The sequence below is a fragment of the Mytilus trossulus genome, chromosome 14 (genome assembly GCF_036588685.1).
Source record: "Mytilus trossulus isolate FHL-02 chromosome 14, PNRI_Mtr1.1.1.hap1, whole genome shotgun sequence".
NCBI classification, from domain to species: Eukaryota; Metazoa; Mollusca; class Bivalvia; order Mytilida; family Mytilidae; genus Mytilus; species Mytilus trossulus.
The window spans coordinates 62,744,950-62,757,839 of NC_086386.1; the positions used below are offsets into that span (position 1 = coordinate 62,744,950).

Below are 12,890 nucleotides of genomic sequence, written 5' to 3' on the forward strand. Positions count from 1 at the left end.
ATGTTTATATTGCTATTTTTGTAAGCGCTCATTTCGTCATGTTGTGGTAACCGTTTGTATATTAAAAAAGTCAATGTCATCAAATCAATTTGAAATCAATATATGATGTCTGTATTATTTACGGTTCTTATACAAATGTCTGTGTAACAATGCTGCCTTTAAGATTAAACAGCTATCGGAAAGATAGCAAATAAAAAGAAAACCACATTGATATTTTTTTGAAACCTTCATGTTTAATATGTTTTAAGTAAAAATGTAGAAAGAAATGAATCTTTTCAATTAACATTACAAGTTTACATTGCCTTGGATTACTCACGCCGATTTTATCACTCGTTGACTAGGGATTTGAATTTTTACTTACGCCGATTTTATCAATCGTTGATTTTTTTCTCGGAGTTCAGTTATGATGCGATTTTACTTTTTAAGATTTTGTATGGACTTTCAAATTTTAGAATTTGACTTAGATTTTCTTTTATTTTGCTATACTTTTGAACACAATAAACATTTAGAAAATAACAACAAATAGATGCTGTTTATGGTATTTGTTCAACATTATAAAGGACGAAAAAAAAAGGGGGGGAGAGTGTGTAAAATTTTCAAAATATATATCTTATTGCAAAATGTTAACCTCATCGTTAAGTTCTTTCCATTGCTGATGGTTTCTTTCATCAAGTAAATTGTCGCATAGGGAACCAAAAATCTGAAAAACAAATGATTTTAATTTGAAAAAATGTTGCCCATTCATCATTTACATTGTATGTCTAATTTATTTTACTTAATCTTCAAAAATATAGTTTTTTTTTGTGTTATTGATAAAATTACAAAATTTGCTTGGATGACATTTTTCTAAACAAAATACCAACATATCAGGTTTTTTTTTCTGTAAATATAAAGCTGTGTTCTGCCCTTTCAATTAAGTGCCCTATAATTTTAACCATAACAAAATAATGTGCTTACAAATTTATGATTTTAAGGACATCTGATGTATTTCTAGTATGGTGTCAATTATGTTGTTAATAATTAAAGTAAGTTAGCTACATATTGAAGACAAATTGTATTTAAAAAGGTTCAAGATATCTTTTTTTATTACACGTATGATTTTAAATATACCTATTTCATGAATTGTAAGGTAGATAATTATTCGACGCAAGATATTTGATCTTTTCGGTACAATTTACGTTAGGAGAATAATTAAATCCACACATTAAATGATATTCATTTTCATACACTAACTTGAACTATCATTATCTGCTTTCATATATCGGTTGTACGTTTTATTTTTTTGGCGGATAATTTTACAGTTTGTTTTCAGTCATTAGAAGATTTATTTAGTATTTGCTTAAAAATATCGTCCTATTCAATTTGATATAGGGTAATTGTGTTAATATTTTACGTTCACAGTCATTTCCACCATTTTTCTATTTATTCACAATTCATTTTACGTTTTAAAGGTTCTGGTAATTTGAAATAACAGTTCATTTATGTCTTGTATCTTCAGCGTTCCATATTAAATTTAGTTAGAATAATAAATGACCTATGCAACTCACCTCTAGTTGATCAACTTCAAGTTTATCTGATTGTACGGTTACATATTTAGCAATATTATTCAGTACATCTGATGATGTAAGCAGATCACCAGACCGCAACTCATTATTATCGTTTGTTATGTTCTCTAGATCTTTCAGAATAATGGTTAAATTATAGTCGCTCTCTCCAGACAATAGCTTAGATGTCTAAAATGTATTCAATTTTTTTACGATGACTATACTTTGTAACATTTGATTTAGATATTCAAAAAATACAAATGTGCAAGTTGAATAAATGTCAATATTAATATCGTATACTAAGTATCTCTTATCATACGTTTCGTGCTCTTCATCTTCTTTTTAATCAAAACATCAACTCATTATATATATTAGGCACATATTCTTTGGAGAGTTAAACATGCATACCAAATGGTTCGAATAAAGGAATTTCCTTAGAGAATATACTATAAACTGCTGCGTATAGACTTGTCTAACGTAAAACTATCGCGAACATATCAGATATATATCATGAATAAACAAAACAATGTCGTAATCGCAAATACAAGGTTTACCTGTTCTTTCAGTTGTTGTATTGATTTACTTATACAATGGATGTAGCTCGGTTCTTCCCACTTTCCACTAATACTACAGTATCTTGATGTATTACCCGTATATTCACCAGTACAAGGTAGGACAACTAGCGTGTTAGGCTCTGTTAACCTCCATGTAGTATTAAAGTTGTCCATATTTTCTCCACACAGATTTGTTGAATCTACAATAATATAGTAAAATAGTTTCTAAAAATGTTAAACTTATTCTCACAAAAGTTAACAAAATGATCTAGGCAAATACTGTTACAGTAGTAATAAAAGATTTAATAATGTGTGTATCTTCTGTTTCGTAAAGTTCTCAAGTAAATGAAAGGGATATCATGGCCAAAATCACAGAGTAGACTTCGGGTTATTTCTTTTTTTTCAGTTAGAAGAGAGATAATATTGAGTAAATCTATAAAAGTAGAATATATATTTCATTAGTGAAGTAAGATCACGGTTTCATTTGGTTACCAATCCGAGAACCGTGACCATAGATTTGTTAAAAATTCTAAACTAAATTAGTTGCAAATTCAAAACTAAAGCACAAGCACTTTCAATACTTAAGTACAAGCACATTCAATACTTAAGTACAAGCAAATTCAATACTGAAGTACAAGCAAATTCAGTACTAAATTACAAGCAATTCAATCCTAAAGTACGAGCAAATTCAATGCTAAATTACAAGCAATTCAATCCTAAAGTACAAGCAAATTCAATACTAAAGTACAAGCAATTCAATACTAAAGTACAAGCATATTCAATACTAAAGAACAAGCAAATTCAATACTAAAGTACAAGTAAATTCAATACTAAAATACAGGCAAATTTAGTACTAAGCACATTCAGAATTATAAATGTGATTCTTATTCAAATTTAGAATACAACTACAATCAATAAAGTAAAATAGATAATGAAAACAATGAAATGAAATTAAAACAAATGTCATTAGATGTCATAACCAGCACGAGAAATTATGTTTTAGTTGAAAACGAAGACACTCAAAAACTCATTATATCGTGATCAACAACTGATAATGCATTATCATTTCCTCAAAAGGAGGTTGGCAGCGGTAAGTGTGTTTGTACCCACTGATACAGTGTTGTAAATCCAGAAGCAGGAGCTGTTAAAAAAAGTAAAACAGTAGCATAAAAAAAAACACCAAAATGAGGCGGATTTGTGGGTTTACAATCGATATATACAATAAACTCTTACCTTAGATATATTCAGCTTCGTCCTTGTTAAGCAAGTGTTCATAGAATTGTGAGGAGTGCTTTAGCTGTAGAAATGTATATGCCGTGAAATCAAATTAAGACATGCCTGCTATTTTTAATAAAATATTGCAAGTCATCGTCTGATGACCCGTTGAATGGGATTGCGCTAAATAAAGATTTATAAGAGATAAGAGACAATTTAAGTAAAGAACATACACGTTGTGCATCAATTGTTACTATAAAAAAATGTTAATGCTGAGGATTTCATGTACCGATTGATGTACATTAGAATCAAAGCAACGAGATAAGTACTTTTTGTTGATGATTTTAGAGAAGCACATATAATGTGTGTGCTTGCTGTAGCTAGAATATAAATTTTCATATTGATGAATAGAATAATCATGTATGTTGATGAGTAAAGGATACATTTTCAGTTCTTGCTTCAGAGGATGTAGCTGTTCAGTGATAACGGGAAACTGGCGCTGTTCCTGTATTTTCACTCAATAATCTGTTAAATGCAAATTGAAACCTAGATTATAAATGATTTTTAACATTCATTATTCAATTAGTTATCAAAGGTACCAGGATAATAATTTAGTACGCCAGACGCACGTTTCGTCTACATAAGACTCATCAGTGACGCTCATATCAAAATATGTATAAAGCCAAAATGTAGAAAGTTGAAGAGCATTGAGGATCCAAAATTCCAAAAAGTTGTGCCAAATACGGCTGAGGTAATCTATGCCTGGGATAAGAAAATCCTTAGTTTTTCGAAAAAATCATACTTTTGTAAACAGGAAATTTATCAAAATGACCACATTATTGATATTCATGTATTAAAGCCCCAGTCCCACTAAACCACGATCGCACCACGCTCACCGCGATCTAAAACAAATTTAGATCGTGGTGAGGTCGCGGTATGAGCGGCATGAAAATGTAAATTTTCGTTGCTTTCACGATGCTACTACGTCCTCTCTACGCTTCTACAAAGATCCCGCTACGATTATACCACGTTCTCACCGCGCTTATTCTGCGACCTCACTGCGCTTATCAAGATCTTTCTACGCTCTTCACGTTCTCACTACGACCATACCACGAGTTATCCGATTGCAACACGATCTTACTGTTATTATAACACGTTCTTACCACGATTATAATATCGATCGTAGATTTCTTGGAAACAATACAGTCATGCCACCAAAATCTACCAGAACACTGGGCATGGTGGTAGGAGTTGATGTAGAGGCATAGGGAGCAAAGTAACGAATCCTGATCAAGCAGAGATGTCGGACCGACCAATCCAACCTAACTTACAACCTATTGCTGGTCCATAAAGCTCAATGACGATATTTTAGTGAACGATAGCAGAGATGACATAGAAGTATCAATATATACAATAAGATGTGATATGAGTGCCAATGGAATAACTCTTCATCCAAGTAACAATTTATAAAAGTAAACCATTATAGGCCAAGGTACGGCCTTCAACACGGAGCCTTGGCTCACATCAATCAGCACGCTATAAAGGACCCAAAATATTACCAGTGTTAAACCATTTAAACGGGAAAACCAACGGTCTAATCTATATAAAAACGAGAACCATGGTTGAGCCGTTAGAGCAAATGGATAATTACATTCAAACATACAAAATCTAGGGAGCTTTTTTATATCTTTTATGTGAAAATGACAATGAGAATGATGGTCGTAGTGTGAACGTAGTCAGGTCGTAAGAAGAGCGTGATGAGGACGGCAAGGGCGTGCTAGAATCGTACTAGGGTCGTGAACAGCGTGGTATAGTGGAAGCTTAGTTGGGTCGCAGTGAGAACGTGATGGTCGTAGTGAGGTCGTGATAACGTCGCTCTGTGATCGTAGCACAGTCTCTCCGAATAGAATCACGTTTTCGCTACGCTCTCGCTACGATTGTACAGCGACCTTTGCGATTTTACTACGATTTTAGTGCGCTCTCACTACGCTTCTACTACGACATAATTTCGCCACGACCGCACCACGATTGTTATGAACATGTTCAAAGTTGGCCACGCTCTTCACGATCTTGAAGACCTCACCACGACCGTGATACGACCTTACTGCGATCTACACGATCGCACTACGTTCATCAAAATTTGCATTTTTTTCACAGATCGTAGTGCGATCGTGGCCTAGTGGGACTGGGGTATTAACAAGAAAATGAATAATTTGACCGACGATATATTCAGTTACAGTGTACGTCCTAGCAGATTGTGTATCCAGAAAAAAATTGAGGCGTACAAAATATAATTAAACAAATTTAGACATGCGCGTTACATTGATCATGTTATGTAATAAATATACTTTTGCAAACATAAAAACTCATTCGCCATTTAAAAAGTGTGTCAATCAATGCGGCACATAGGTGGTTTTAGCTGGACAGCATACATGTAGGACAAATACTGATTTGTTTCTATGATTGATATCATTAAATGTAATTTGTCCGTCTTTGAATTACATCAAAACAGAAGAAGACTATGTTATTCACGGCATATATCAATCCAACATGAGATGTAAAACTTTGTCACATACATGTACTAGTATTGATAAGTCCAAAGATTTATGTATTAAGGCATTATTATACCTTATTCAATACTACATAACACGGCCTGTGACATATTAAGTTATAACAATCTGTCCACCAATACTTTGAATACAGTGCCATGTGACATTTTATTATATAACCGCCTTCATCTTTTACTGAAAAATAAGTTAAGGTAGATTAATTGTAAACATACATCTTGGATTGTATCTTAAAACACTTCACAATCGATCTAGATATTTTGTTATCTGCAAATGCTTTCCAACTTCGTACTTGAGTGGGATTTTTTAACGTTTGTTTGATAAGTCTTTTGTAGACGAAACGCGCGTTTGGCGCAACTACAAAATTTCAATCCTAGTTTTTATGATGAGTGTATATGTACCCGGTATGTCAATATAATATTTACGCCGATGTGGAACAAAAATGTACTCGCTGTTTGTTTGGTTTTTTTTATCAAATAATTAAAATTTAGTTGAACATTTGCGTGAGTTGTATATATTAACCTTGATATTTCCGAAAACTGATCGACCAAAACATATAGTGAATACAGAATTTTAAAGGTCAGAGTAAGGTAATTATAAAACTTCAATTACACAACGTCTATGATTTCACCATTTCATACGTTGTTACAAAAACATTTCTTTGAAAAATATTACCGTTACGAAGCACTTGACTAAAATTAATATAAGATAGTAAAAATTAAAACATATAATATTACGAATCGATTGTAGTGTGTAGTCTTTTAACTATAATTAGGTCTTTCCACTTTTCTGTGGAAAGACCTATTGTTTTTCTTCTGATTATTTTTTTTTTTTTTTTTTTCTTCCGCCTAATTTTGTTCTTGCGATAAACATTTGTTTCGCAATATGTCGCTTAGATATTTTGTATATGATATCGAACAGTTTATGCGCTTTTGAAATTTACCCTGCGTAAACAAATACTTTTCTTTGTAGGAGTTATCTCCCCAAACACTGTTTTGCTTGTTAGCGCATCTCCTTTGCAACCCTTAAAGATTATGACAAATTTATTTTACAAAATTGCTCGTTATATCCTTCGCATGATTTGTCCTATTTTGACCGAAGCGATATGACCGCTCCATATGAGAGTTATTTCCCCTTATGCATCTGATATAAGTGATATGAATTTCTATCTTATAAACCATAAGTGATAGAGACCTAGGATCTTTTGATTTGAGGTCCTTGGTCCCAAAAAATGAAAATTAGGTCAAGGTCAAAGGTCAAGGTCATATTTTAATATTTGAATTTGGCTTATTTTCACTTATATCCAAAGACTGTATAAGATATCAACAAATTATTTTTACTAAATTGTTAGTTGCGACATGTCGTAAGATGTAAATTTTGATTGCAAGCGTACGTTGAATGTGAACGGGAGTTTTCTCCCCTCTTGTATTAAAAAATACGCGATTGGTGATATAACTCATTAACTAAATACAATTAAGACCTATGGTCTTTTGATTTGAGGTCCTTGGTTTATGACCTTGAAATTGATCTCAAGGTCATAGCTTAATTTGACGTTCTAGATTTTGACCTTTGCTTTTATTCTATATGTATACATGATAAAGATATACAACTTTTAGAAAAAGGTATCAAACCATTTAACCTTGAAAAAAAAAACCGGAAGTGACCTTTTGTAAACCGGAAGTAGCTATTTTTTGTACTTTATTAATATAAAAGTATATAGAACCAGATATTTTTGGAATCAGTTTCAAGTAAATATTTAAATATAATCGGAAGTAACATTTTTCAAACCGGGAGTAACAAATTATCTCCCTTATTTAAAAAAAAATGTATGGAAACAATATATTTTTGGAATCAGCTTACTAGGAGCTATCATTTGACAATTGAAATGACATTTTAAACTTAGTTTCACAACTTTTCATATCAAAAAGGATGGAAAGACCTTCAATTGTTCTCTGAATTTTCTTTTTTTTTTCTTCTGCCTAATTTTGTTCTTGCAATAAACATTTGTTTCGCAATATGTCGCTTAGATATTTGGTATATGATATCGAACAATTGATGCGCTTTTGAAATTTACCCTGCGTAAGCGAAAACTTTTCTTTGTAGGAGTTATCTCCCCAAACACTGTTTTCCTTGTGAGCGCAACTCCTTCGCAAACGTAAAATATTATGACAAATTTATTTTACAAAATTGCTCGTTATATCCTTTGCATGATTTGTCCTATTTTGACCGAAGTGATATGAATGCTCCATATGAGAGTTATTTCCCCTTATTCATTTGATATAAGTGAATTGCATTTATAACTGGTAAACCATAATTGATAGAGACCTAGGATCTTTTGATTTGAGGTCCTTGGTCCAAAAAAATGAAAATTAGGTCAAGGTCAAAGGTCAAGGTCATATTATAATTTTTGAAAATGGCTCATTTCCACTCATTTCCAAAAAACGTTTAAGATATCGGCAAATTATTTTTTCTAAATCGTTTGTTGTGACATGTCGTAACACGTAAATTTTGATTGCAAGGGTACGTTGAATGTGAAAGGGAGTTTTCTCCCCTTTGGTATTTAAAAATACGCGTATGGTGATATAACTCATTAACTAAACATAATTAAGATCTATGGTGTTTTGATTTGAGGTTCTTGGTTAATGACCTTGAAATTGATCACAAGGTCATAGCTTAATTTGACGTTCTAGATTTTGACCTTTGCTTTTACCCCATGTGTATACATAATAAAGTCATGAGACTTTTTGACAAACGGTATCAAACCATTTAAACTTAAAAAAACAACCGGAAGTGACCTTGTGTAAACCGGAAGTAGCTATTTATTGTACTTTATTACATAAAAGTATAAAAAACAAGATATTTTTGGAATCAGTGTCAAGTAAATAGTCAAATATTATCGGAAATAGAGTTTTTCAAACCGGAAGTAAGAAATTATCTCTCTTATCTAAAAAAATATTGTTTAGAAACCATATATTTTTGGAATCAGCGTACAATAAGCTATCATTTGACGATTGAAATGACATTTTAAACCTATTTTTACACCTTTCATATTAAAATACATTGTTTTGGTGGAAAGACCTTCAATTGTTCTCTGAACAATTGGTTTTTAATTATTATATATAATACATTTAAAATGGCAAATAACAATAGTTTTATATTAGTAGATACTTCTAAATCAGCCAGAGCACCAGATTACACCTAATATCATTTGTATCCGTTCATTTTTTTGTGTGTTTTTTTTTAATCATCATTCTGTTTCTATTGATCTATGTATGGTTTAATAGTGCCCTTTGCAACATCACCTTTTGATTATAAAAAAACTACTTATGCAATTTGTTGAAATGAGAGAAAATAAAATGGGTTAATAATCGAAAAAAAAATATATAGAAAACACTTACAACGTTATGGCCGTTTATATCGTACGTAAAAAAAGATTAAATTAATGCACAGACAATTTAGGAGTAAATGCATGGGATACAAACCTTAACATCAACTAAGGTTTCTGGACGTTATGCAATACATGTGAAGATAGTTAGAGCGTCGTGTTAAACAAAACAAATAAAACGCCGATTAATAGTTTCATTCGGAAACACTATCAATAAGGACTACAGAAAGAAAATCAGTGTAACAGATATATATACAATAAAAGGAACCTATATTTGAAGACCGTACTTTAACCTATAATGGTTTACTTTTTAAATTGTTATTTGTATGGAGAGTTGTCTCATTGGCACTCACACCACATCTTCCTATATCTATAAGTTGCCACAAATCTTCCTCCACAATTAAACACATCGTGTTGCCCATACAATTTATATTTACCTAAATGTCTTGGTACCTCCATGATACGTCCAAACACCAAAATGAAATAAAGACAACCACAAAGGATTGATAATAACCAACACAGTAACTATAATGTCGACTTGCAATTTTTTTTCACTATTGAACGATCACTGATACTCTATAATTCTCTTTTCACGATCTATCAACTACAAGCATTATGGGTATTTTCTTTTTTCTAATACAAGGTTGACAGGTATTTAAACTTACAAAACATGTGTTGTTCTAAATGGGTCAAAATGTATTCAATATATCTGTTTTGGTAATAACAATTCTTTATTTAATAACTAAAGGTAAGAATAGAGAATACACCAATATGTATTTCTCCTTTAGGAATAACACAGTTTGATTTGAAGCACATACTTTAATGTTTATTTTGGTTTTGTCTGTAACTAAGTGGAGGTGTTTCAAAGCAAATAAATAATTCATTTATAGCATTTTATACCTTTTCTATTGAAAATCATTTCAAGTCTTCAAGTCTATTAAATACGTGTTCAAAAATGTTCTATATAAGATGTATCCATCGTTACAATTAATTTATACCGTTTCTTTTAAAAAGTGATACATTCTTACGACAAGAGTACATTAATGAATTGGAATTTAAGCATATATTATTGACATCACCAAAAATACTTTTAAACATTAAAATAACAGTCTGTTGAGATCGATTGATTGTTTTGGCTAACCGTCCAGTGGAAAATATTTCATGCATGTCCAGGACGAAAACAATTCAGCAATTATTACAATATGTAGCTCCTGTATTGAATTAAGATGTGTTATTTCGATTGTTACTAGAAAAAGGAGGGTATATTAGAAGAGAAAAGATAACATCATTTGAATTTTTCTACACATAATGGCAATGACGTTCCACCAGGCACTAAAGGCAATTTAGACGACGTACGGTGAGGCATCTGTGGTTGAAGTATCAAGAAATGCTTTACTTTGGGTATCAAAACTAATACCAAATAAGGTTGACAGGTAGATGTGTAGTGTTTTAGAAACTGCTATTAAGGTACATGTATCCTTGCGAATTTGATTGTCTGTATTTTGTATTTTCCTGTAAAGATCGTTTTGCAGAAATGAACTGTTCCACAAAAAAAATGCCATCTCCAAGATAATTTCCCCAGATATGTTAACGAACCCATGATAGCGCAAATACTCTAAAACGGGTACAAGATGCAATTGTTAAGGTCACCATTCAATTGTTACCATGCTATACTAAGTGAAATAATAATGCATTGTGGATACTGTATAGTTCAGTATATACAACTTATTTGATTTGGGCAATCCCTCCAAAAAATTATAATTTTTTAATACCGATTCCTTGTCCGGCTTTGTCTATACTTTTTTGTCCATTTTGGTTTATAGCTCTTCGTCTCTTTTTATAAGATTTGAATTTTTAAATATAGTGGCCTCCATTATCACTGACCAGACATTGAATGTCGAAATGCGCATCAGGTGCAGAAACATTGGTAACGTTTATGTTATTTCGAGGAATGTTTGAACAAATCAGAAATTCCTTATCGTTGGGTTTAAAGTTTTTACTATTTGACACTCAATGATAAAAAAAAACGAAATTTAGGATAGCACATTGACATTTTTCATTATGTAATGTAGGACGAGCAAATAAAAAAAAAATAGTGAATGAATAAAATGTTTACTGAAAATGTCTGACTGCTGAATTTCCTAGAAACTTATAAAAGAATAAGAAAATAATGTCTTTATCTGGTGACTTTGTGATAAGAGATCTTTAAGGTACACAACTCCAAGGTGAAAATACTTCATCTATTTTTTATATTAAAAGAGCAGGATCTTAGTACACAGCAGCAATATATTTTACTAAATTTAAGGTATGAACTTCGACAAGGTACAAAATGCGGTTATACTGTGTACTTTCTTAAGATTATTCGAAATTAATCAATATATCTCAGATGACGAAGGTTTTTATGTTACAGATGTATGAAACATGTTCTATTAAAAAGAAGAAATATATGTCATTTTCTCACTGAACCAATATTATATCACTCAGTTTTACTACTACGATGAACAGAAAAACAAATCAAATAAATTTATAGAAGAATGTGTGCCATTTCTCATTAAACTTCATCTGTTTATTCCCATTACAGCAATCTTTAGCTGTCATGCAGATTTAAGGCTTTGATTTTGTTTCCGGGCTCAAACGTGTATCCTAGACTTAAATGAGTTTTGCAATCTATTATAATAGTATTTTAAATGTTGACATATGCCTTGGATATTACATACTTTCGCTGTACGACACGGGTAGACCACATGCATACACATCAATAATTGTTTTTTTACACTGTGAAAGTGAAACAGAATGATATAACAATGTCATCATTGGAAGATTAATGAGTTATAAAAAAAAGACGAGTGATACATTTGTAATACCGGAAGAAAAGTCGAAAATTTACTGACAACGCCAAGACTTAAAAGAAAAAAAAAGACTGACAAACAATAGTACACGAAACACAGCATAGAAAACTAAAGACAGAACAACACGAACCCATACAAAAACAAGGAGTGATTTCAAGTCTTTCGCATTGGTCAGCAGATCATGTACCTCATGTGGCTCCCGTCGTGTTGCTCATGTTATTACAAACCGAATAGTAAGTTTAATTATGCAGATAAAAGACATGATTGCAGTTACGACATATTTAAAGTAGCATATCTGCTATCATTTGTGTAACGTATATTCTATAACGATCAAGCAACTTGTGATGGCGTCTGTAAAACTTAAGAAGAGATGATTTATTTTCACCATTTGGAACTCATGGCTTCCTTGTTAGCAGCAACCATCTTTCAAGAAGTTCATGATTGGAAATACAAGCCCCTAAATATCGCATCAACTGGGAGATAAAAACGTGCAGCAATCGTTAGGATTACATACGCTTGTTGCAAATGATCATTGCACCCGATTCAGCATGCCACTACTTGGAATGATTATTAGCAAAGTGCAAACCCGAACCCCTTTTTGTCTTATCTTCAAATCTTAAGTCATATACATCATGATGACAAAATAATATCAAAAGAACCCTATGTTTTGTAAACCGGTAAGCCTTTTCATTCAAAGAGTCTACCACCACTTAGTATAGGCGGAGTTCAATGCGTAATTATGATTTTAATAATACAATAAACACAACTAATTCTTC

General features: G+C 31.8%; 1 protein-coding gene across 1 annotated transcript; it reads right to left on the reverse strand.

Moving 5' to 3' along the window:
- Nucleotides 1-610: 610 nt before the first annotated feature.
- On the reverse strand, nucleotides 611-2,858 carry LOC134697979 (adhesion G protein-coupled receptor B3-like). The gene is made up of 3 exons (XM_063560264.1): nucleotides 2,099-2,858; nucleotides 1,548-1,733; nucleotides 611-700 (listed from the first exon to the last, which is right to left on the reverse strand). The coding sequence occupies exons 1-3, from the start codon at nucleotides 2,270-2,272 to the stop codon at nucleotides 611-613; spliced, it is 450 nt and encodes a 149-aa protein (XP_063416334.1). The 5' UTR covers nucleotides 2,273-2,858.
- Between the last annotated feature and the right edge of the window lie 10,032 nt (nucleotides 2,859-12,890).

Bases quoted from the DNA above. Each gene is read 5' to 3' on its own strand.
- LOC134697979 (XM_063560264.1), bottom strand. From the start codon at position 2,272: ATGGACAACTTTAATACTACATGGAGGTTAACAGAGCCTAACACGCTA. The intron at 1,734-2,098 runs GTAAACCTTGTA...AATACATTTTAG, and splicing joins TACAACAACTGAAAGAACAG to ACATCTAAGCTATTGTCTGG. The intron at 701-1,547 runs GTGAGTTGCATA...TTTGTTTTTCAG, and splicing joins TTGAAGTTGATCAACTAGAG to ATTTTTGGTTCCCTATGCGA.